Source organism: Oncorhynchus keta, chromosome 35 (assembly GCF_023373465.1).
Source record: "Oncorhynchus keta strain PuntledgeMale-10-30-2019 chromosome 35, Oket_V2, whole genome shotgun sequence".
Taxonomy (NCBI): domain Eukaryota; kingdom Metazoa; phylum Chordata; class Actinopteri; order Salmoniformes; family Salmonidae; genus Oncorhynchus; species Oncorhynchus keta.
Window position 1 is genome coordinate 76,232,860 of NC_068455.1, and position 26,293 is coordinate 76,259,152.

Genomic DNA, 26,293 nt, shown 5'->3' on the forward strand with positions numbered 1-26,293 from the left:
CTAGAACACACCTCACAGAGCACTACAACACACCGCACAGAGCACTAGAACACACCTCACAACACACAACACACAGCACAGAGCACTACCGCACAAAGCAACACACCGCACAGAGCACTACAACACACCGCACAGAGCACTACAACACACCGCACAGAGCACTACAACACACCGCACAGAGCACTACAACACACCGCACAGAGCACTAGAACACACCGCACAGAGCACTAGAACACACCGCACAGAGCACTAGAACACACCGCACAGAGCACTAGAACACACCGCACAGAGCACTAGAACACACCGCACAGAGCACTAGAACACACCGCACAGAGCACTAGAACACACCGCACAGAGCACTAGAACACACCGCACAGAGCACTAGAACACACCGCACAGAGCACTAGAACACACCTCACAGAGCACTAGAACACACCGCACAGAGCACTAGAACACACCTTAAAAAAGTTAAAGTTCACGCAGCAGTGTTTTAAATACGCTGGGAAAATGTGATAGAAGAATGGGATGAGTCGGTGTCGGAGATGTTTCACAAAGAACCTCATTCCCTCTCCACAATGTCAGTGGGTCACCGTCTCCTTCAGCGAGGGAGCCTGAACGTCTCAGATGGCATCTTCAGTGAGGTAGCCTGAACGTCTCAGGTGGCATCTTCAACGAGGTAGGCTGAACGTCTCAGGTGGCATCTTCAGTGAGGGAGCCTGAACGTCTCAGATGGCATCTTCAGTGAGGTAGGCTGAACGTCTCAGGTGGCATCTTCAGTGAGGTAGGCTGAACGTCTCAGATGGCATCTTCAATGAGGGAGGCTGAACGTCTCAGATGGCATCTTCAGTGAGGTAGGCTGAACGTCTCAGATGGCATCTTCAGTGAGGTAGGCTGAACGTCTCAGATGGCATCTTCAGTGAGGTAGGCTGAACGTCTCAGGTGGCATCTTCAATGAGGTAGGCTTTTGTACCAATCTAAATAAGAACAATTCCATACTGCCTAGACTTATATATAGCATAATATATATTATATATATATTATAGCATAATAATGATAGTCAATGTGTGTAATTACAGTCCTCTACATTGCATCCTTCCCTGCCCGGATAAAACACACACAGAAAAAAGACGATATATCGTATATCAACGATGTTTGGACAGGTCGAGGGGACGTTCCGTCATTCCAGGCGTCGCCCAACCCTACTACGGATGGAAAGAAGAGAGAGAGCCCTGGTACGGATGGAAAGAGAGAGAGAGAGCCCTGGTACGGATGGAAAGAGAGAGAGAGAGAGAGCCCTGGTACGGATGGAAAGAGAGAGAGAGAGCCCTGGTACGGATGGAAAGAGAGAGAGAGAGCCCTGGTACGGATGGAGAGGACCTGAAATGGAAAGAGAGAGAGAGAGCCCTGGGATAAAGAAGAGAGAGAGAGAGCGGATGGAAAGAGAGAGAGAGAGAGCCCTGGTACGGATGGAAAGAAGAGAGAGCCCTGGTACGGATGGAAAGAAGAGAGAGAGCCCTGGTACGGATGGAAAGAAGAGAGAGCCCTGGTACGGATGGAAAGAAGAGAGAGCCCTGGTACGGATGGAAAGAAGAGAGAGAGCCCTGGTACGGATGGAAAGAAGAGAGAGAGCCCTGGTACGGATGGAAAGAAGAGAGAGAGCCCTGGTACGGATGGAAAGAGAGAGAGAGAGCCCTGGTACGGATGGAAAGAGAGAGAGAGAGCCCTGGTACGGATGGAAAGAAGAGAGAGAGCCCTGGTACGGATGGAAAGAGAAAGAATGAGAGAGAGCCCTGGTACGGATGGAAAGAAGAGAGAGAAATGGATGGAAAGAAGAGAGAGGATGGAAAGAGAGAGCCCTGGTACGGATGGAAAGAAGAGAGAGCCCTACTACAGGATGGAAAGAAGAGAGAGAGCCCTGGTACGGATGGAAAGAAGAAAGAATGGAAAGAAGAGAGAGCCCTGGTACGGATGGAAAGAAGAGAGATGAGAGGAAAGAAGAGAGCCCTGGTACGGATGGAAAGAAGAGAGAGCCCTGGTACGGATGGAAAGAATGGAAAGAGAGAGCCCTGGATGGAAAGAACGGATGGAAAGAAGAGAGAGCCCTGGTATGGATGGAAAGAAGAGAGAGCCCTGGTACGGATGGAAAGAAGAGAGAGAGCCCTACAGATGGAAAGAAGAGAGAGAGCCCTGGTACGGATGGAAAGAAGAGAGAGAGCCCTGGTACGGATGGAAAGAAGAGAGAGAGCCCTGGTGGAAAGGATGGAAAGAAGAGAGAGAGCCCTGGTACGGATGGAAAGAGAGAGAGAGAGAGCCCTGGAAAGAGAGAGAGAGCTGGTACGGATGGAAAGAAGAGAGAGCCCTGGTACGGATGGAAAGAAGAGAGAGAGCCCTGGTACGGATGGAAAGAAGAGAGAGAGCCCTGGTACGGATGGAAAGAAGAGAGAGCCCTGGTACGGATGGAAAGAGAGAGAGAGCCCTGGTATGGATGGAAAGAGAGAGAGCCCTGGTATGGATGGAAAGAAGAGAGAGAGCCCTACTACAGATGGAAAGAGAGAGAGAGCCCTGGTACGGATGGAAAGAAGAGAGAGAGAGAGCCCTGGTACGGATGGAAAGAGAGAGAGAGCCCTGGTCGATGGGATATTTGGAGAAGTGTCTGTCTTCTCTGCTTCCAGACAGTGAACATTCCCGATATTCCCATCCAGACTGTCGGAATAACATGGATATGCCACCTCACATCCCACACACCATCAATCCTCATTCAACTCCTTCCTGTGTGCGTGTAGTGTGTGTGTGTGTAGTGTGTGTGTGTGTGTGTGTGTTTTAGGCCAGCAAGCCCAGAGAAAGGAGAGGTTGGGAGAAAAGAGGAGTGTGGTCAGAATGGGAAGACGGGTAGATGAGAGGCGTGGTCCAGAGTTATTTAAGGAAGGAAAGCTGGTACAGCTTTTAAATGAAGTGTCACTGAAAAGCTGAACACACATCCTATCCAGTCAGTTCATGTGATCCATCCACGCCAAGAAATACTACGATTGTAGATGGATTGATGAATAGAGGGGAGGATGAAGGATGGATAGAAAGAGAGGGGTGGGGAACTTACCCTACTATTTGATTGAAGTACCTTCTGTATCCTTCCAAGGTTTCGTGCTAGATGATGAAGAAGAAGATGAAGAAGATGAAGAATAGGATTCAAACTACTACGGACCTCTGGAAAGACATTAACAACATGGCTTCTGTTTTTGAAGTTGGTGTGATGGGGAGGGAGGGAAGACAGCAGGGAGGGTAGGGGTGATATCTACCATGTTAGAGTGGGGTTGCAGTCGAGGGGAGGGGTGATATCTACCATGTTAGAGTGGGGTTGCAGTACGAGGCGAGGGGTGATATCTACCATGTTAGAGTGGGGTTGACAGCAGGGAGGGTAGGGCTGATATCTACCATGTTAGAGTGGGGTTGACAGCAGGGAGGGTAGGGCTGATATCTACCATGTTAGAGTGGGGAGGACAGCAGGGAGGGTAGGGCTGATATCTACCATGTTAGAGTGTGGTAGACAGCAGGGAGGGTAGGGCTGATATCTACCATGTTAGAGTGGGGTAGACAGCAGGGAGGGTAGGGCTGATATCTACCATGTTAGAGTGGGGTAGACAGCAGGGAGGGTAGGGCTGATATCTACCATGTTAGAGTGGGGTAGACAGCAGAGAGACAGCAGAGAGGGTAGGGGTGTCATCTAACATGTTAGAGTGGGGTAGACAGCAGGGAGGGTAGGGCTGATATCTACCATGTTAGAGTGGGGTAGACAGCAGAGAGACAGCAGAGAGGGTAGGGGTGTCATCTAACATGTTAGAGTGGGGTAGACAGCAGGGAGGGTAGGGCTGATATCTACCATGTTAGAGTGGGGTTGCAGTACGAGGTGAGGTGAGAGGTGATATCTACCATGTTAGAGTGGGGTTGCAGTACGAGGTGAGGTGAGAGGTGATATCTACCATGTTAGAGTGGGGTTGCAGTACGAGGTGAGGCGAGAGGTGATATCTACCATGTTAGAGTGGGGTTGCAGTACGAGGCGAGGGATGATCTCTACCATGTTAGAGTGGGGGTTGAAGTACGAGGTGAGGCGAGGGGTGATATCTACCATGTTAGAGTGGGGTTGAAGTACGAGGTGAGGCGAGGGGTGATATCTACCATGGACATATCTACCATGTTAGAGTGGGGAAGACAGCAGGGAGGGTAGGGCTGATATCTACCATGTTAGAGTGGGGTAGACAGCAGAGAGGGTAGGGGTGATATCTACCATGTTAGAGTGGGGTAGACAGCAGAGAGACAGCAGAGAGGGTAGGGGTGTCATCTACCATGTTAGAGTGGGGTAGACAGCAGGGAGGGTAGGGCTGATATCTACCATGTTAGAGTGGGGTGGCAGTACGAGGTGAGGTGAGAGGTGATATCTACCATGTCAGAGTGGGGTTGCAGTACGAGGTGAGAGGTGATATCTACCATGTTAGAGTGGGTTTGAAGTACGAGGCGAGGGGTGAGGTGATATCTACCATGTTAGAGTGGGGTTGCAGTACGAGGCGAGGGGTGATATCTACCATGTTAGAGTGGGGTTGCAGTACGAGGCGAGGGGTGATATCTACCATGTTAGAGTGGGGTTGCAGTATGAGGCGAGGGGTGATATCTACCATGTTAGAGTGGGGGTTGAAGTACGAGGTGAGGCGAGGGGAGATATCTACCATGTTAGAGTGGAGTTGCAGTACGAGGTGAGAGGTGATATCTACCATGTTAGAGTGGGGTTGAAGTACGAGGTGAGGCGAGGGGTGATATCTACCATGTTAGAGTGGGGTTGAAGTACGAGGCGAGGGGTGATATCTACCATGTTAGAGTGGGGTTGCAGTACGAGGTGAGAGGTGATATCTACCATGTTAGAGTGGGGGTTGAAGTACGAGGTGAGGCGTGATATCTACCATGTTAGAGTGGGGGTTGAAGGAGGCGAGGGGTGATATCTACCATGTTAGAGTGGGGTTGAAGCACGAGGTGAGGCGAGGGGTGATATCTACCATGTTAGAGTGGGGGTTGAAGCACGAGGTGAGGAGAGGGGTGATATCTACCATGTTAGAGTGGGGTTGCAGGAGGTGTGGTGAGGGGGTGATATCTACCATGAGAGTGGGGGGTTGCAGTACGAGGTGAGGAGGTGATATCTACCATGTTAGAGTGGGGTGGTGAGGGGTGATATCAGTCAGAGTGGGGTGAGGGGTGATATCTACCATGTCAGAGTGGGGTTGCAGTACGAGGTGAGGCGAGGGTGATATCTACCATGTTAGAGTGGGGTTGAAGTACGAGGTGAGGGGTGATATCTACCATGTTAGAGTGGGGTTGCAGTACGAGGTGAGGGGTGATATCCACCATGTTAGAGTGGGGTTGAAGTACGAAGGTGAGGCGAGGGGTGATATCTACCATGTTAGAGTGGGGTTGCAGTTGAGGGTGATATCTACCATGTTAGAGTGGGGGTTGAAGTACGAAGTGAGGCGAGGGATGATATCTACCATGTTAGAGTGGGGTTGAAGTACGAGGTGAGGGGTGATATCTACCATGTTAGAGTGGGGTTGCAGTACGAGGTGAGGGGTGATATCTACCATGTTAGAGTGGGGTTGAAGTACGAAGGTGAGGCGAGGGGTGATATCTACCATGTTAGAGTGGGGTTGCAGTACGAGGTGAGAGGTGATATCTACCATGTTAGAGTGGGGGTTGAAGTACGAAGTGAGGCGAGGGATGATATCTACCATGTTAGAGTGGGGGTTGAAGTACGAGGTGAGGCGAGGGGTGATATCTACCATGTTAGAGTGGGGTTGCAGTACGAGGTGAGGGGTGATATCTACCATGTTAGAGTGGGGTTGCAGGACGAAGGTGAGAGATGATATCTACCATGTTAGAGTGGGGTTGCAGTACGAGGTGAGAGATGATATCTACCATGTTAGAGTGGGGTTGCAGTACGAGGGTGAGGCGAGGGGTGATATCTACCATGTTAGAGTGGGGTTGCAGTACGAGGTGAGGCGAGGGGTGATATCTACCATGTTAGAGTGGGGTTGCAGTACGAGGTGAGGCGAGGGGTGATATCTACCATGTTAGAGTGGGGTTGAAGTACGAGGTGAGGCGAGGGGTGATATCTACCATGTCAGAGTGGGGTTGCAGTACGAGGTGTGGTGAGGGGTGATATCTACCATGTTAGAGTGGGGTTGCAGTACGAGGTGAGGTGAGAGGTGATATCTACCATGTCAGAGTGGGGTTGAAGTACGAGGTGAGGCGAGGGGTGATATCTACCATGTTAGAGTGGGGTTGCAGTACGAGGTGAGGTGAGAGGTGATATCTACCATGTCAGAGTGGGGTTGAAGTACGAGGTGAGGCGAGGGGTGATATCTACCATGTTAGAGTGGGGTTGCAGTACGAGGTGAGGTGAGAGGTGATATCTACCATGTCAGAGTGGGGTTGAAGTACGAGGTGAGGCGAGGGGTGATATCTACCATGTTAGAGTGGGGGTTGAAGTACGAAGTGAGGCGAGGGATGATATCTACCATGTTAGAGTGGGGTTGAAGTACGAGGTGAGGCGAGGGGTGATATCTACCATGTTAGAGTGGGGTTGCAGTACGAGGTGAGGGGTGATATCTACCATGTTAGAGTGGGGTTGCAGGACGAAGGTGAGGCGAGGGGTGATATCTACCATGTTAGAGTGGGGTTGCAGTACGAGGTGAGAGGTGATATCTACCATGTTAGAGTGGGGTTGCAGTACGAAGGTGAGGCGAGGGGTGATATCTACCATGTTAGAGTGGGGTTGCAGTACGAGGTGAGAGGTGATATCTACCATGTTAGAGTGGGGTTGCAGTACGAAGGTGAGGCGAGGGGTGATATCTACCATGTTAGAGTGGGGTTGCAGTACGAGGTGAGAGGTGATATCTACCATGTTAGAGTGGGGGTTGAAGTACGAGGTGAGGCGAGGGGTGATATCTACCATGTTAGAGTGGGGGTTGCAGTACGAGGTGAGGCGAGGGGTGATATCTACCATGTTAGAGTGGGGTTGAAGTACGAGGTGAGGCGAGGGGTGATATCTACCATGTCAGAGTGGGGTTGCAGTACGAGGTGTGGTGAGGGGTGATATCTACCATGTTAGAGTGGGGTTGCAGTACGAGGTGAGGTGAGAGGTGATATCTACCATGTCAGAGTGGGGTTGAAGTACGAGGTGAGGCGAGGTGATATCTACCATGTTAGAGTGGGGTTGCAGTACGAGGTGAGGTGAGAGGTGATATCTACCATGTTAGAGTGGGGTTGCAGTACGAGGTGAGGCGAGGTGATATCTACCATGTTAGAGTGGGGTTGCAGGAGGTGAGGTGAGAGGTGATATCTACCATGTCAGAGTGGGTTGAGCACGAGGTGAGGGAGGGTGATATCTACCATGTTAGAGTGGGGTGCAGCAGGAGGTGAGGTGAGAGGTGATATCTACCATGTTAGAGTGGGGTTGCAGCACGAGGTGAGGTGAGGGTGATATCTACCATGTTAGAGTGGGGTTGCAGTACGAGGTGAGGTGAGGGGTGATATCTACCATGTCAGAGTGGGGTTGCAGGGGGTGAGGGTGATATCACCATGTTAGAGTGGGGTTGCAGTGAGGTGAGGTGAGGGTGATATCTACCATGTTAGAGTGGGGTCAGCACGAGGTGAGGTGAGGTGATATCTACCATGTCAGAGTGGGGGTTGCAGTACGAGGCGAGGTGAGAGGTGATATCTACCATGTTAGAGTGGGGGTTGCAGTACGAGGTGAGGTGAGAGGTGATATCTACCATGTTAGAGTGGGGGTTGCAGTACGAGGTGAGGTGAGGGGTGATATCTACCATGTTAGAGTGGGGGTTGCAGTACGAGGTGAGGTGAGAGGTGATATCTACCATGTCAGAGTGGGGGTTGCAGTACGAGGTGAGGTGAGAGGTGATATCTACCATGTTAGAGTGGGGTTGCAGTACGAGGTGAGGTGAGGGGTGATATCTACCATGTTAGAGTGGGGGTTGCAGTACGAGGTGAGGTGAGGGGTGATATCTACCATGTTAGAGTGGGGTTGCAGTACGAGGTGTGGTGAGGGGTGATATCTACCATGTTAGAGTGGGGTTGCAGTACGAGGTGAGGTGAGAGGTGATATCTACCATGTTAGAGTGGGGGTTGCAGTACGAGGTGGGTGAGTACGGGTGAGGTGATGATGGGGTCTGAGGTGAGAGGTGATATCTACCATGTTAGAGTGGGGTTGAAGTACGAGGTGAGGTGATATCTACCATGTCAGAGTGGGGTTGCAGTCTGAGGTGAGGTGAGGGTGATATCTACCATGTTAGAGTGGGGTTGCAGTACGAGGTGAGGTGAGAGGTGATATCTACCATGTTAGAGTGGGGTTGCAGTACGAGGTGAGGGGTGATATCTACCATGTCAGAGTGGGGTTGCAGTACGAGGCGAGGTGAGGGGTGATATCTACCATGTCAGAGTGGGGTTGCAGTACGAGGTGAGGTGAGGGGTGATATCTACCATGTTAGAGTGGGGTTGCAGTACGAGGTGAGGTGAGGTGATATCTACCATGTCAGAGTGGGGGTGATGCAGCACGAGGTGAGGTGAGGGGTGATATCTACCATGTCAGAGTGGGGTTGCAGCACGAGGTGAGGTGAGAGGTGATATCTACCATGTTAGAGTGGGGTTGAAGTACGAGGTGAGGGGTGATATCTACCATGTCAGAGTGGGGTTGCAGTACGAGGTGAGGGGTGATATCTACCATGTCAGAGTGGGGTGCAGTACGAGGTACAGGTGAGAGGTGATATCTACCATGTTAGAGTGGGGGTTGCAGTACGAGGTGAGGTGAGAGGTGATATCTACCATGTTAGAGTGGGGTTGCAGTACGAGGTGAGGTGAGAGGTGATATCTACCATGTCAGAGTGGGGTTGCAGTACGAGGCGAGGTGAGAGGTGATATCTACCATGTTAGAGTGGGGTTGCAGTACGAGGTGAGGTGAGAGGTGATATCTACCATGTTAGAGTGGGGTTGCAGTACGAGGTGAGGTGAGAGGTGATATCTACCATGTCAGAGTGGGGTTGCAGTACGAGGTGAGGTGAGAGGTGATATCTACCATGTTAGAGTGGGGTTGCAGTACGAGGTGAGGTGAGAGGTGATATCTACCATGTTAGAGTGGGGTTGCAGTACGAGGTGAGGTGAGAGGTGATATCTACCATGTTAGAGTGGGGTTGCAGTACGAGGCGAGCCTGTTTCCTTCTCTGATTCCTGTAGTAGTTCTCAAACTGCTCCCGGGAACCCTGGGTAAAAAAACAACATGGACAACATCCTTAGAGACCGGCCGTGCGCGATGGCAACAGAGAGGAGACGGTAGCCATGACAACCCTTGGATCGCCATACGTATTGACATTCATCAGTTACTCATTTTATTTGTAGAACTGATTCAAAACAGGTTTGGATTAACAAAAAAACACAAAAAAACAACATTTGAAAGAGGTTAAAAGTCAAGACGGAAACAGACGAGAGGATTTTGGTAGAAAAACAAAAGTTTGATATTGGGTACAAAAGGCACTCTCATTCAAGGGAGAGTCAGTGATTGGACAGTCACTAAGGTCTTCTGTTTCCAGTGGCGTCATCAATCTCTCTTCAAAGTCGAGCATATCTGTAGGATATCAGTCACTCACAACAGATTCTGCTCCGGTTCTTCAGTATGACTGAACCAGTGTCTCACTCACACACACACACACACACACACACACACACACACACACACACACACACACGCACACACACTGCTTTACAGTGATAAACCCCAGGCCCCCTCTCCATCCTCCTCCAACAGTAGCCCCGGTCTCTGTCCTTATCGCCTCTAGCTGAGACCCAGACCAGGACCCACAGTACTGCCCCAGCCCAGAGATAAGACACCAAAGCTGGGCTGATAACCCTCCACAGTCAGGGAAGCTGAAACTAAAGGCCAGAACCAGGTCAGAACCAGGCCAGAACCAGGCCAGAACCATGCCAGAACCAGGCCAGAACCAGGGCAAGAACCAGGGCAAGAACCAGGCCGGAACCAGGCCGGAACCAGGCCGGAACCAGGCCAGAACCAGGCCAGAACCAGGCCAGAACCAGGCCAGAACCATGCTCACTCACATCTGGTGCGCTGTTATAATGAAAAATGTTTCCAATAAAATACATTCGAAACAAGATTTGATTGAAGACACAAACTGTTAATATTTCCTAAGAAAAATTAGGACCTTGGACGAATGCTTTTCAGCACCTTGGCAGTTCTCTCAATGAGAACAATGTCTATTGAAGAGACATACCACAGCAGTCCATCAGAGAGAGAGAGACGGGGTAGTGGGGGGAGGGAGAAGGAGAGAGGGCAGAACGAGGGGGTAGAACGAGAGAGAGAGAGGGGGTAGAACGAGAGAGAGAGAGGGGTAGAAACGAGAGAGAGAGGGGGTAGAACGAGAGAGAGAGAACGAGAGAGAGAGAGAGAGGGTAGAACAAGAGAGAGAGAGGGGGTAGAACGAGAGAGAGAGAGAACGGGGTAGAACGAGAGAGAGAGAGAGAGAGAGGTAGAACGAGAGAGAGAGAGAGAGAGAGGGGAGAGAGAGAGAGAACGAGAGGGGGGTAGAACGAGACGAGAGAGAGAGAGAGAGAGAGAGAGAGAGAGAGAACGAGAGAGAGAGAGAGAGAGGGTAGAACGAGAGAGAGAGAGAGAGAGAGAGAGGGTAGAACGAGAGAGAGAGAGAGAGAGAGAGAGAGGGTAGAACGAGAGAGAGAGAGAACGAGAGAGAGAGAGAGAGAGAGAGAGGGTAGAACGAGAGAGAGAGAGGGTAGAACGAGAGAGAGAGAAACGAGAGAGAGAGAACGAGAGAGAGAGTAGAACGAGAGAGAGAGTAGAACGAGAGAGAGAGAACGAGAGGAGAGTAGAACGAGAGAGAGAGAGAGAGAGAGAGAGAGAGAGAGAGAGAGGGTAGAACGAGAGAGAGAGAGAGAGAGAGGTAGAACGAGAGAGAGAGGGTAGAAACGAGAGAGAGAGAGGGTAGAACGAGAGAGAGAGAGAGAGAGAGAGAGAGAGAGAGAGAGAGAGGGTAGAATAGAGAGAGGAGTAGAACGAGAGAGAGAGAGAGAGAGAGAAGAGAGAGAGAGAGGGTAGAACCTAGAGAGGGTAGAACGAGAGAGAGAGAGAGAGAGAACGAGAGCGAGAGACGAGAGTAGAACGAGAGAGAGAGAGAGAGGGTAGAACGAGAGAGAGAGAGAGAGAGAGGTAGAACGAGAGAGAGAGAGAGAGAGAGGAGAACGAGAGAGAGAGAGAGAGAGAGAGGGAAGAGAGAGAGAGAGAGAGAGGGTAGAACGAGAGAGAGAGAGAGAGAGAGGGTAGAACGAGAGAGAGAGAGAGAGAGAGAGAGAGAGAGAGAGAGGGTAGAACGAGAGAGAGAGAGAGAGAGAGAGAGAGAGAAGGAGAGAGAGTAGAACGAGAGAGAGAGAGAGAGAGAGAGAGAACGAGAGAGAGAGAGAGAGAACGAGAGAGTAGAACGAGAGAGAGAGAGAGGGTAGAACGAGAGAGAGAGAGAGAGAGAGAGAGAGAGAACGAGAGAGAGAGGGGTAGAACGAGAGAGAGAGAGAGAGAGAGGGTAGAACGAGAGAGAGAGAGAGAGAGAGGTAGAACGAGAGAGAGAGAGAGAGAGAGGGGTAGAACGAGAGAGAGAGAGAGAGAGAGGGTAGAACGAGAGAGAGAGAGAGAGAGGAGAGGGTAGAACGAGAGAGAGAGAGAGAGAGGGTAGAACGAGAGAGAGAGAGAGAGAGAGCAGAACGAGAGAGAGAGAGAGGGTAGAACGAGAGAGAGAGGGTAGAACGAGAGAGAGAGAGAGAGAGGTAGAACGAGAGAGAGAGAGAGAGGGGTAGAACGAGGAGAGAGAGAGAGGAGTAGAACGAGAGAGAGAGAGAGAGGTAGAAACGAGAGAGAGAGAGAGAGGAGAGGGTAGAACGAGAGAGAGAGAGAGAGAGAGAGAGAGGGTAGAACGAGAGAGAGAGAGAGAGAGAGAGAGGGTAGAACGAGAGAGAGAGAGGCAGAACGAGAGAGAGAGAGAGTAGAACGAGAGAGAGAGAGAGAGAGGGGGTGAACGAGAGAGAGAGAGAGAGAGAGAGGGTAGAACGAGAGAGAGAGAGAGAACGAGAGAGAGAGAGTAGAACGAGAGAGAGAGAGAGAGAGAGTAGAACGAGAGAGAGAGAGAGAGAGGTAGAACGAGAGAGAGAGAGAGAGAGGTAGAACGAGAGAGAGAGAGAGAGATATATAGAACGAGAGAGAGAGAGAGAGAACGAGAGAGAGAGAGAGGGGTAGAACGAGAGAGAGAGAGAGAGGGTAGAACGAGAGAGAGAGAGAGGGTAGAACGAGAGAGAGAGAGGGTAGAACGAGAGAGAGAGAGAGAGGAGAGGGTAGAACGAGAGAGAGAGAGAGGGAGAGAGAGAGGGTAGAACGAGAGAGAGAGAGAGAGAGGGTAGAACGAGAGAGAGAGAGAGGTAGAACGAGAGAGAGAGAGAGGGTAGAACGAGAGAGAGAGAGGGGGTAGAACGAGAGAGAGAGAGGGTAGAACGAGAGAGAGAGAGAGGAGAGAGAGAGGGTAGAACGAGAGAGAGAGAGAGAGGGTAGAACGAGAGAGAGAGAGAGAGGGTAGAACGAGAGAGAGAGAGAGAGAGGGTAGAACGAGAGAGAGAGAGAGAGGTAGAACGAGAGAGAGAGAGAGCGAGAGAGAGAGAGAGAGAGAGAGAGAGGGTAGAACGAGAGAGAGAGAGATAGAACTAGAGAGAGAGAGAGCGTGTAGAACGAGAGAGAGAGAGAGAGAGGAGAGAGAGAGGGTAGAACGAGAGAGAGAGAGAGAGGTAGAACGAGAGAGAGAGAGAGAGGGGGTAGAACGAGAGAGAGAGAGAGAGGGTAGAACGAGAGAGAGAGAGAGAGAGTAGAACGAGAGAGAGAGAGGGGTAGAACGAGAGAGAGAACGAGAGAGAGAGAGAGAGAGAGTAGAACGAGAGAGAGAGAGAGAGAGTAGAACGAGAGAGAGAGGAGAGGGTAGAACGAGAGAGAGAGAGAGAGAGAGAGAGAGAGGGTAGAACGAGAGAGAGAGAGAGAGAGAGAGAGGGTAGAACGAGAGAGAGAGATATATATATAGGGTAGAACGAGAGAGAGAGAGGTAGAACGAGAGAGAGAGATATATAGAGAGGTAGAACGAGAGAGAGAGAGAGAGAGTAAACGAGAGAGAGAGAGAGAGAGAGAAGAGAGAACGAGAGAGAGAGAGAGAGAGGGTAGAACGAGAGAGAGAGAGAGAGAGAGAGAGAGAGAGAGAGGGTAGAACGAGAGAGAGAGAGAGAGAGAGGAACGAGAGAGAGAGAGAGAGAGAGAGGGTAGAACGAGAGAGAGAGAGAGAGAGGGGTAGAACGAGAGAGAGAGAGAGAGGAGGGTAGAACGAGAGAGAGAGAGAGAGAGAGAGAGGGGTAGAACGAGAGAGAGAGAGAGAGAGAGGTAGAACGAGAGAGAGAGAGAGAGAGAGAGGGTAGAAGAGAGAGAGAGAGAGAGAGAGGGTAGAACGAGAGAGAGAGAGAGAGAGAGGGTAGAACGAGAGAGAGAGAGAGAGAGAGGGTAGAACGGTAGAACGAGAGAGAGAGAGAGAGAGAGAGGGTAGAACGAGAGAGAGAGAGAGAGGGTAGAACTAAGAGTAGAAGAGAGAGAGAGAGAAGAACGAGAGAGAGAGGGTAGAACGAGAGAGAGAGAGAGAGAGAGAGAGGGTAGAACGAGAGAGAGAGAGAGAGAGAGAGGGTAGAACGAGAGAGAGAGAGAGAGAGGGGTAGAACGAGAGAGAGAGAGAGAGAGAGGGGTAGAACGAGAGAGAGAGAGAGAGGGTAGAACGAGAGAGAGAGAGAGAGAGAGGGTAGAACGAGAGAGAGAGAGAGAGAGAGGTAGAACGAGAGAGAGAGAGAGAGAGAGGGTAGAACGAGAGAGAGAGAGAGAGAGGGTAGAACGAGAGAGAGAGAGAGAGAGGGTAGAACGAGAGAGAGAGAGAGAGAGAGGGTAGAACGAGAGAGAGAGAGAGAGAGAGGGTAGAACGAGAACGAGAGAGAGAGAGAGAGGGTAGAACGAGAGAGAGAGAGAGAGAGGGTAGAACGAGAGAGAGAGAGAGAGAGAGGGTAGAACGAGAGAGAGAGAGAGAGAGGGTAGAACGAGAGAGAGAGAGAGAGAGGGTAGAACGACGAGAGAGAGAGAGAGGGTAGAACGAGAGAGAGAGAGGGTAGAACGAGAGAGAGAGAGAGAGGTAGAACGAGAGAGAGAGAGAGAGGGTAGAACGAGAGAGAGAGAGAGGGTAGAACGAGAGAGAGAGAGAGAGGGTAGAACGAGAGAGAGAGAGGGGTAGAACGAGAGAGAGAGAGAGGGTAGAACGAGAGAGAGAGAGAGAGGTAGAACGAGAGAGAGAGAGAGAGGGTAGAACGAGAGAGAGAGAGAGGGGGTAGAAAGAGAGAGAGAGAGAGGGTAGAACGAGAGAGAGAGAGAGGGTAGAACGAGAGAGAGAGAGAGGGGAGAAAGAGAGAGAGAGAGAGGGTAGAACGAGAGAGAGAGAGAGAGAGAGAGGGTAGAACGAGAGAGAGAGAGAGGGTAGAACGAGAGAGAGAGGAGAACGAGAGAGAGAGAGGGGAGAACGAGAGAGAGAGGGTAGAACGAGAGAGAGAGAGGGGAGAACGAGAGAGAGAGAGAGAGTAGAGAGGGTAGAGAGAGAGAGAGAGGGAGAGACGAGAGAGAGAGAGAGAGAGGGTAGAACGAGAGAGAGAGAGAGAGAGAGAGGGTAGAACGAGAGAGAGAGAGAGAGAGAGAGGTAGAACGAGAGAGAGAGAGAGAGGGTAGAACGAGAGAGAGAGAGAGGTAGAACGAGAGAGAGAGAGAGGGTAGAACGAGAGAGAGAGAGAGAGAGAGAGAGAGAGAGGGTAGAACGAGAGAGAGAGAGAGGGTAGAACGAGAGAGAGAGAGAGGGTAGAACGAGAGAGAGAGAGAGGGTAGAACGAGAGAGAGAGAGAGGGTAGAACGAGAGAGAGAGAGAGGGTAGAACGAGAGAGAGAGAGGGTAGAACGAGAGAGAGAGAGGGTAGAACGAGAGAGAGAGAGGGTAGAACGAGAGAGAGAGAGGGTAGAACGAGAGAGAGAGAGAGAACGAGAGGGTAGAAAGAGAGAGAGAGGGTAGAAAGCGAGAGAGAGAGAGGGGAAGAACGAGAGAGAGAGAGGGGTAGAACGAGAGAGAGAGAGGGTAGAACGAGAGAGAGAGAGGGTAGAACGAGAGAGAGAGAGGGTAGAGAGAGGGTAGAACGAGAGAGAGAGAGGGTAGAACGAGAGAGAGAGAGGTAGAACGAGAGAGAGAGAGGGTAGAACGAGAGAGAGAGAGGGTAGAAAGAGAGAGAGAGAGGGGAGAGAGAGAGAGAGAGGGGTAGAACGAGAGAGAGAGGGTAGAACGAGAGAGAGAGGGTAGAACGAGAGAGAGAGAGGGTAGAACGAGAGAGAGAGGGTAGAACGAGAGAGAGAGGGTAGAACGAGAGAGAGAGGGTAGAACGAGAGAGAGAGGGTAGAATGAGAGAGAGAGGGTAGAACGAGAGAGAGAGGGTAGAACGAGAGAGAGACCGGGAGAGGGGAAGGGTGGAGTGGATGGATGGATGAGTGGGTGAGAGGCTGCTAGAGGGGTAGAGGGCAGGGAGGTCTCCAGAGTAGTTCTACTAAGAGGACTAAACTTCAATACAGGCCATAAGCTGACTGGACAACCTCCATGAAGTCAGACACTCTGGAGAGAAGTGTGGGGTGTAGGAAGAGGTCAACAAGACCCTCGGGGGAGGGTACAGCTATCGTGTGGGCTGTATTTCCTCACACTACCACCAAGAAACCGTCACTCTGCTTAAACTATTGTTTAATAATACACGCACGCTTCTCAAATCGTCCACGCACGCACGCACGCACGCACGCACGCACGCACGCACACACACACACACACACACACACACACACACACACACACACACACACACACACACACACACACACACACACACACACACACACACACACACACACACACACACACACACACACACACACACAGCCATGTTACTGATGACTACAGGGTCTAAGGCAGATATCTCCAGTCAGAACAGAATGGTGTCTCTAGATTCTGGAATGTTCTCTGCTGCCAGACAGATCAACAGACATCTTAGTGTGTGTGTTTGTGTGTGTGTGGGGGGCTCTCATTAGGACAGAGTTGCCAGTAGGGAAACACACACAAAGACACAAACCACACACAGACATAAAGACACAAAGACACAAAACAAGGAAGTAGAATCCCATTTCCAATCAAGACATTCATTTTGTTTTTTCTTCTCTCTCTCCCTCCATCTCTCGCCCCATGTTTAAATTCCACCATATTACCATGGTGGTGAAGACTGGACCTGAACAATAAGCCTTTGTTCTACTCTACACACACTCAAATCTGATAGAAATTATGATCATGTAAACAACAGCGTTAGCCCTGAGTTTTCCCTCAGACCGGACCAAACGAGAAACACACGAAGAACCCTTCACTCCACAGGCCGTTTAATAACACAGGCACGAACACACACACACACACACACACACACACACACACACACACACACACACACACACACACACACACGCGCGCGCGCGTCCAATTGTCCTCCAGGTATCAATCACATAACGAGCTGTCATGTTCAGAATAAGAAACCCAAATGTTCTAGTGGTAGTACTCGTCGTCTGGTTTAGTGGTAGTACTCGTCGTCTGGTTTAGTGGTAGTACTCGTCGTCTGGTTTAGTGGTAGTACTCGTCTGGTTTAGTGGTAGTACTCGTCGTCTGGTTTAGCGGTAGTACTCGTCGTCTGGTTTAGCGGTCGTACTCGCCGTCTGGTTTAGTGGTAGTACTCGCCGCCTGGTTTAGTGGTAGTACTCGCCGTCTGGTTTAGTGGTAGTACTCGTCGTCTGGTTTAGTGGTAGTACTCGTCTCTGGTTTAGTGGTAGTACTCGTCGTCTGGTTTAGTGGTCGTACTCGTCGTCTGGTTTAGTGGTAGTACTGCGCCGCCTGGTTTAGTGGTCGTACTCGCCTGGTTTAGTGGTAGTACTTTCGTCGTCTGGTTTAGTGGTAGTACTCGCCGCCTGGTTTAGTGGTAGTACTCGCCGCCTGGTTTAGTGGTAGTACTCGCGTCTGGTTTAGTGGTAGTACTCGCCGCCTGGTTTAGTGGTAGTACTGTCGCCTGGTTTAGTGGTAGTACTCGTCGTCTGGTTTAGTGGTAGTACTCGTCGTCTGGTTTAGTGGTAGTACTCGTCGTCTGGTTTAGTGGTAGTACTCGTCGTCTGGTTTAGTGGTAGTACTCGTCGTCTGGTTTAGTGGTAGTACTCGTCGTCTGGTTTAGTGGTAGTACTCGTCGTCTGGTTTAGTGGTAGTACTCGTCGTCTGGTTTAGTGGTAGTACTCGTCGTCTGGTTTAGTGGTAGTACTCGTCGTCTGGTTTAGTGGTAGTACTCGTCGTCTGGTTTAGTGGTCGTACTCGTCGTCTGGTTTAGTGGTAGTACTCGTCGTCTGGTTTAGTGGTAGTACTCGTCTGGTTTAGTGGTAGTACCTGGTTTAGTGGTAGTACTCGCGTCTGGTTTAGTGGTAGTACTCGCGCCTGGTTTAGTGGTAGTACTGCCGCCTGGTTTAGTGGTAGTACTCGCTGCCTGGTTTAGTGGTAGTACTCGCCGTCTGGTTTAGTGGTAGTACTCGTCTGGTTTAGTGGTAGTACTCGTCTGGTTTAGTGGTAGTACTCGTCCTGGTTTAGTGGTAGTACTCGCGTCTGGTTTAGTGGTAGTACTCGCCGTCTGGTTTAGTGGTAGTACTCGCCTGTCTGGTTTAGTGGTAGTACTGGCGTCTGGTTTAGTGGTAGTACTCGTCTGGTTTAGTGGTAGTACTCGTGGTAGTACTGCCTGGTTTAGTGGTAGTACTCGTCCGCCTGGTTTAGTGGTAGTACTCGTCTGGTCTGGTTTAGTGGTTTAGTGGTAGTACTCGTCTGGTTTAGTGGTAGTACTCGTCTGGTTTAGTGGTAGTACTCGTCTGGTTTAGTGGTAGTACTGCGTCTGGTTTAGTGGTAGTACTCGTCTGGTTTAGTGGTAGTACTCGTCTGGTTTAGTGGTAGTACTCGTCTGGTTTAGTGGTAGTACTCGTCTGGTTTAGTGGTAGTACTCGTCTGGTGTAGTGGTAGTACTCGTCTGGTTTAGTGGTAGTACTCGTCTGGTTTAGTGGTAGTACTCGTCTGGTTTAGTGGTAGTACTCGTCTGGTTTAGTGGTAGTACTCGTCTGGTTTAGTGGTAGTACTCGTCTGGTTTAGTGGTAGTACTCGTCTGGTTTAGTGGTAGTACTCGTCTGGTTTAGTGGTAGTACTCGTCTGGTTTAGTGGTAGTACTCGTCTGGTTTAGTGGTAGTACTCGTCTGGTTTAGTGGTAGTACTAAAATAGTTACTAATGGTTTAGTGGTAGTACTCGTCTGGTGTAGTGGTAGTACTCGTCTGGTTTAGTGGTAGTACTCGTCTGGTTTAGTGGTAGGGTTAGGGTTAAAATATTTACTAATCAATAAATATTTATATCATATCAACAATAGTGTGTGTGTGTTTCTGTGTGTGTGTGTGTGTCTCTGTGTGTAGAGTTCAGTTCATTGTGTGTGTGAGTGTGTGTGTGTGTGTAGAGTTCAGTTCATTGTGTGTAGAGTTCAGTTCATTGTGTGTGTCTCTGTGTGTAGAGTTAAGTTCATTGTGTGTCTCTGTGTGTAGAGTTCAGCTCATCGTGTCTCTGTGTGTAGAGTTCAGCTCATCGTGTCTCTGTGTGTAGAGTTCAGCTCATTGTGTCTCTGTGTGTAGAGTTCAGCTCATTGTGTCTCTGTGTGTAGAGTTCAGCTCATTGTGTCTCTGTGTGTAGAGTTCAGCTCATTGTGTCTCTGTGTGTAGAGTTCAGCTCATTGTGTCTCTGTGTGTAGAGTTCAGCTCATTGTGTCTCTGTGTGTAGAGTTCAGCTCATTGTGTGCTCTCTGTTCTTTCACCCTTGGCATCCACTCTGTCCCCAGGACCGACCTGCCTAACAACAGTTCTCCATGGGGTCATGACCAACCCAATTTTCTCTCTCTGTGTGTGTGTATGTGCCTCTGTGTGTGTCTCTGTGTGTGCGCGTGTGCCTCTGCCACTGTGTGTGTGTGTGTGTGTGTGTGTGTGTGTGTGTGTGTGTGTGTGTCTCTCTCTCTCTGTATATGAAGGCTGAAACAAAGGACAAAAACAGGAGAGAAGGAGAAGAAGAAGAATGGTAAAGAACACAACATAACTAAACAAACATGAATGCTGGCAGGAACCAAAACAAACGAGGGAACGGGAGGGGGAAAGAAAGTGAAGCTGAGGTTGAGGAGGTCACACCTTTCAACACCAACCCCCCCTTTTCCTTCCATTCACTCTCTCTCCTCCATCCCTCTCCTTCTCCTCCACTCTCTCATGCACTTTTCCAACCCCAGGCCAACCCCTCCACTTCTCCAACCCCAGGGCAACCCCTCCACTTCTCCACCCCCAGGCCAACCCCTCCACTTCTCCAACCCCAGGCCAACCCTCCACTTCTCCAACCCCAGGCCAACCCCTCCACTTCTCCAACCCCAGGCCAACCCCTCCACTTCTCCAACCCCAGGGCAACCCCTCCACTTCTCCAACCCCAGGCCAACCCCTCCACTTCTCCAACCCCTCCACTTCTCCAACCCCAGGCCAACCCCTCCACTTCTCCAACCCCTCCACTTCTCCAACCCCTCCACTTCTCCAACCCCAGGCCAACCCTCCACTTCTCCAACCACAGGCCAACCCCTCCACTTCTCCAACCACAGGCCAACCCTCCACTTCTCCAACCCCAGGCCAACCCCTCCACTTCTCCAACCCCAGGCCAACCCCTCCACTTCTCCAACCCCAGGCCAACCCCTCCACTTCTCCAACCCCTCCACTTCTCCAACCCCAGGCCAACCCTCCACTCCTCCAACCCCTCCACTTCTCCAACCCCTCCACTTCTCCAACCCCAGGCCAACCCCTCCACTTCTCCAACCACAGGCCAACCCCTCCACTTCTCCAACCCCAGGCCAACCCCTCCACTTCTCCAACCCCAGGCCAACCCCTCCACTTCTCCAACCCCAGGCCAACCCCTCCACTTCTCCAACCCCAGGCCAACCCCTCCACTTCTCCAACCCCAGGGCAACCCCTCCACTTCTCCAACCCCAGGCCAACCCCTCCACTTCTCCAACCCCTCCACTTTTCCAACCCTCCACTTTTCCAACCCCAGGGCAACCCCTCCACTTCTCCAACCCCGGGGCAACCCCTCCACTTCTCCAACCCCAGGGCAACCCCTCCACTTTTCCAACCCCTCCACTTCTCCAACCCCAGGCCAACCCCTCCACTTCTCCAACCCCTCCACTTTTCCAACCCCTCCACTTTTCCAACCCCTCCACTTCTCCAACCCCAGGGCAACCCCTCCACTTATCCAACCCCTCCACTTCTCCAACCCCAGGGCAACCCCTCCACTTATCCAACCCCTCCACTTCTCCAAACCCTCCACTTTTTCAACCCCTCCACTTCTCCAACCCCAGGGCAACCCCTCCACTTCTCCAACCCCAGGGCAACCCTCCACTTCTCCAAACCCTCCACTTTTCCAACCCTCCACTTTTCCAACCCCTCCACTTTTCCAACCCCTCCACTTTTCCAACCCCAGGGCAACCCCTCCACTTTTCCAACCCCTCCACTTTCCAACCCCTCCACTTCTCCAACCCCTCCACTTTTCCAACCCCTCCACTTCTCCAACCCCAGGGCAACCCCTCCACTTTTCCAACCCCTCCACTTTTCCAACCCCTCCACTTTTCCAACCCCAGGGCAACCCCTCCACTTCTCCAACCCCAGGGCAACCCCTCCACTTCTCCAACCCCTCCACTTCTCCAACCCCAGGGCAACCCCTCCACTTCTCCAACCCCAGGGCAACCCCTCCACTTTTCCAACCCCTCCACTTCTCCAACCCCAGGGCAACCCCTCCACTTCTCCAACCCCAGGGCAACCCCTCCACTTTTCCAACCCCTCCACTTTTCCAACCCCTCCACTTCTCCAACCCCAGGGCAACACCTCCACTTTTCCAACCCCAGGGCAACCCCTCCACTTTTGCAACCCCTCCACTTTTGCAACCCCTCCACTTTTCCAACCCCTCCACTTTTCCAACCCTCCACTTCTCCAACCCCAGGGCAACCCCTCCACTTCTCCAACCCCAGGGCAACCCCTCCACTTCTCCAACCCCTCCACTTCTCCAACCCCTCCACTTTTCCAACCCTCCACTTTTCCAACCCCTCCACTTTTCCAACCCCTCCACTTCTCCAACCCCAGGGCAACCCCTCCACTTCTCCAACCCCAGGACAACCCCTCCACTTCTCCAACCCCTCCACTTCTCCAACCCTCCACTTCTCCAACCCCAGGGCAACCCCTCCACTTCTCCAACCCTCCACTTCTCCAACCCCAGGGCAACCCCTCCACTTTTCCAACCCCTCCACTTCTCCAACCCCAGGGCAACCCCTCCACTTTTCCAACCCCTCCACTTTTCCAACCCCAGGGCAACCCCTCCACTTCTCCAACCCCAGGGCAACCCCTCCACTTCTCCAACCCCTCCACTTCTCCAACCCTCCACTTCTCCAACCCCAGGGCAACCCCTCCACTTCTCCAACCCCTCCACTTTTCCAACCCCTCCACTTTTCCAACCCCTCCACTTTTCCAACCCCTCCACTTCACCAACCCCAGGGCAACCCCTCCACTTCTCCAACCCCAGGGCAACCCCTCCACTTTTCCAACCCCTCCACTTTTCCAACCCCTCCACTTTTCCAACCCTCCACTTCTCCAACCCCAGGGCAACCCCTCCACTTTTCCAACCCCAGGGCAACCCCTCCACTTCTCCAACCCCTCCACTTCTCCAACCCCTCCACTTCTCCAACCCCTCCGCTTCTCCAACCCCAGGGCAACCCCTCCACTTATCCAACCCCTCCACTTTTCCAACCCCTCCACTTCTCCAACCCCAGGGCAACCCCTCCACTTCTCCAACCCCAGGGCAACCCCTCCACTTTTCCAACCCCTCCACTTTTCCAACCCCTCCACTTTTCCAACCCCTCCACTTTTCCAACCCCTCCACTTCTCCAACCCCAGGGCAACCCCTCCACTTTTCCAACCCCTCCACTTCTCCAACCCCAGGGCAACCCCCACTTCTCCAACCCCTCCACTTTTCCAACCCCTCCACTTTTCCAACCCTCCACTCTCAACCCCAGGGCAACCCCTCCACTTTTCCAACCCTCCACTTTTCCAACCCCTCCACTTTTCCAACCCCAGGGCAACCCCTCCACTTCTCCAACCCCAGGGCAACCCCTCCCAACCCCTCCACTTTCCAACCCTCCACTTTTCCAACCCCTCCACTTTTCCAACCCCTCCACTTTTCCAACCCCTCCACTTCTCCAACCCCAGGGCAACCCCTCCACTTCTCCAACCCCAGGACAACCCTCCACTTCTCCAACCCCACTTCAACCCCTCCACTTCTCCAACCCCAGGGCAACCCCTCCACTCAACTCCACTCTCCAACCCCAGGGCAACCCCTCCACTTTTCCAACCCCTCCACTTCTCCAACCCCAGGGCAACCCCTCCACTTCTCCAACCCCAGGGCAACCCCTCCACTTTTCCAACCCCTCCACTTTTCCAACCACTCCACTTCTCCAACCCCAGGGCAACACCTCCACTTTTCCAACCCCAGGGCAACCCCTCCACTTTTCCAACCCCTCCACTTTTCCAACCCCTCCACTTCCCCAACCCCTCCACTTCTCCAACCCCAGGGCAACCCTCCACTTCTCCAACCCCTCCACTTCTCCAACCCCTCCACTTCTCCAACCCCAGGGCAACCCCTCCACTTCTCCAACCCCTCCACTTTTCCAACCCCTCCACTTTTCCAACCCCTCCACTTTTCCAACCCCTCCACTTCTCCAACCCCAGGGCAACCCCTCCACTTCTCCAACCCCAGGGCAACCCCTCCACTTCTCCAACCCCTCCACTTCTCCAACCCCAGGGCAACCCCTCCAACCCCTCCACTCTCCAACCCCAGGGCAACCCCTCCACTTTTCCAACCCCTCCAACCCCAGGGCAACCCCTCCACTTTTCCAACCCCTCCACTTCTCCAACCCCAGGGCAACCCCTCCCCTCCACTTTCCAACCCCAGGGCAACCCCTCCACTTTTCCAACCCCAGGGCAACCCCTCCACTTCCCACTTCTCCAACCCCAGGGCAACCCCTCCACTTTTCCAACCCCTCCACTTCTCCAACCCCAGGGCAACCCCTCCACTTTTCCAACCCCAGGGCAACCCCTCCACTTCTCCAACCCCTCCACTTCTCCAACCCCTCCACTTCTCCAACCCCAGGGCAACCCTCCACTTTTCCAACCCCTCCACTTTTCCAACCCCTCCACTTCACCAACCCCAGGGCAACCCCTCCACTTCTCCAACCCCAGGGCAACCCCTCCACTTTTCCAACCCCTCCACTTTTCCAACCCCTCCACTTTTCCAACCCCTCCACTTCTCCAACCCCAGGGCAACCCCTCCACTTTTCCAACCCCTCCACTTCTCCAACCCCAGGGCAACCCCTCCACTTCTCCAACCCCTCCACTTCTCCAACCCTCCACTTCTCCAACCCCTCCACTTCTCCAACCCCAGGGCAACCCCTCCACTTATCCAACCCCTCCACTTTTCCAACCCCTCCACTTCTCCAACCCCAGGGCAACCCCTCCACTTCTCCAACCCCTCCACTTCTCCAACCCCTCCACTTTTCCAACCCCTCCACTTTTCCAACCCCTCCACTTTTCCAACCCCTCCACTTCTCCAACCCCAGGGCAACCCCTCCACTTTTCCAACCCCTCCACTTTTCCAACCCCTCCACTTCTCCAACCCCAGGGCAACCCCTCCACTTCTCCAACCCCTCCACTTTTCCAACCCCTCCACTTCTCCAACCCCAGGGCAACCCCTCCACTTTTCCAACCCCTCCACTTTTCCAACCCCTCCACTTTTCCAACCCCAGGGCAACCCCTCCACTTCTCCAACCCCAGGGCAACCCCTCCACTTCTCCAACCCCTCCACTTCTCCAACCCCAGGGCAACCCCTCCACTTCTCCAACCCCAGGGCAACCCCTCCACTTTTCCAACCCCTCCACTTCTCCAACCCCAGGGCAACCCCTCCACTTCTCCAACCCCAGGGCAACCCCTCCACTTTTCCAACCCCTCCACTTTTCCAACCACTCCACTTCTCCAACCCCAGGGCAACACCTCCACTTTTCCAACCCCAGGGCAACCCCTCCACTTTTCCAACCCCTCCACTTTTCCAACCCCTCCACTTCCCCAACCCCTCCACTTCTCCAACCCCAGGGCAACCCCTCCACTTCTCCAACCCCTCCACTTCTCCAACCCCTCCAACCCCCCAGGGCAACCCCTCCACTTCTCCAACCCCTCCACTTTTCCAACCCCTCCACTTCTCCAACCCCTCCACTTTTCCAACCCCTCCACTTCTCCAACCCCAGGGCAACCCCTCCACTTCTCCAACCCCAGGGCAACCCCTCCACTTCTCCAACCCCTCCACTTCTCCAACCCCTCCACTTCTCCAACCCCAGGGCAACCCCTCCACTTCTCCAACCCCTCCACTTCTCCAACCCCAGGGCAACCCCTCCACTTTTCCAACCCCTCCACTTCTCCAACCCCAGGGCAACCCCTCCACTTTTCCAACCCCTCCACTTTTCCAACCCCAGGGCAACACCTCCACTTTTCCAACCCCAGGGCAACCCCTCCACTTTTGCAACCCCTCCACTTTTCCAACCCCTCCACTTCTCCAACCCCAGGGCAACCCCTCCACTTCTCCAACCCCTCCACTTCTCCAAACCCCTCCACTTTTCCAACCCCAGGGCAACCCCTCCACTTCTCCAACCCCTCCACTTCTCCAACCCCTCCACTTCTCCAACCCCAGGGCAACCCCTCCACTTTCCAACCCCTCCACTTTTCCAACCCCTCCACTTTTCCAACCCCTCCACTTTTCCAACCCCTCCACTTTTCCAACCCCTCCACTTTTCCAACCCCTCCACTTCACCAACCCCAGGGCAACCCCTCCACTTCTCCAACCCCTCCATTTCTCCAACCCCTCCACTTCTCCAACCCCTCCACTTCTCCAACCCCAGGGCAACCCCTCCACTTTTTCAACTCTCCAACACTCCTCAGTCTCAAAGTATCCTGCACTCAGTCTCCTCTTGACAATCCTCCCTCCATCTCCTCTCCTCCTCATCTTCCTCTCTCATTCCTTACACCCTTTCACTCTTTTCCCTCCCTATCGAATATGTTCACTATCTAGCTCCCAAACGTCCTCCATCGGTCAGCCATCCCCCTTCCCTGTCCCCCACCTCACTCTCGCCCTCACTTTAACCCTTCTGCGTGAGCACTCTCTCCCCCCTAGCCCCCTGTCCCTATCTTCGACGCTCAGTCTCTCTCGTCCTTGCTGTGACCTCCCTATCTTCCTCCCTCAGTCTCTCTCTCTCTCTCCCCCTTTCCTTCCTTGCCCCTGTCTGTCTCTCAACTTAGCCTTGCTATAACCTCTGTAGTGTCCCCCCCTCCTCCCTAGCTCTCTGTCCTTCCTCACAGAGTTCATGCTCTTCTATAACCTCTGCATCGTCCCCCCTCCTCCCTAGCTCTCTGTCCTTCCTCACAGAGTTCATGCTCTTCTATAACCTCTGCATCGTCCCCCCTCCTCCCTAACTCTCTGTCCTTCCTCACAGAGTTCATGCTCTTCTATAACCTCTGTATCGTCCCCCCCTCCTCCCTAGCTCTCTGTCCTTCCTCACAGAGTTCATGCTCTTCCGTTCCCTGGATGATTCTGTCCCCAGAGCTCTCTTAACCCAGACACCCTGTCTACACACACAAACACTGCCTCCAAACAGACACCTTGCCAGACCCCATGCCTCCGCTGACCGCCCTGTCCCGGTCATAACCCCGACAAACACACACAATTCCAGACCACTGCTTCGTCCCTGGCCTAGTCCTGACCCAGTCAACCCAGAAACCTGCTTAGTCCCTGACCTAGTCCTGACCCAGTCAATCCAGAAATCTGCTTAGTCTCTGACCTAGTGCCGACCCAGTCAACCCATAAACCTGCTTCGTCCCTGACCC

At 52.6% G+C, this 26,293-nt stretch overlaps 1 protein-coding gene across 1 annotated transcript in view; it reads right to left on the reverse strand.

The window, feature by feature from the left end:
- LOC127915531 (exocyst complex component 6B-like) overlaps nt 1–26,293 on the reverse strand; it is a 116,900-nt gene that overhangs the window by 15,107 nt on the left and 75,500 nt on the right. Inside the window, exons 9-10 of the mRNA XM_052495705.1 lie at nt 9,225–9,308; nt 3,095–3,141 (exon numbers count right to left, since the gene is read on the reverse strand). Coding sequence (XP_052351665.1) covers nt 3,095–3,141; nt 9,225–9,308 — 131 coding nt within the window. The remainder of the gene's footprint in view (nt 1–3,094; nt 3,142–9,224; nt 9,309–26,293) is intronic.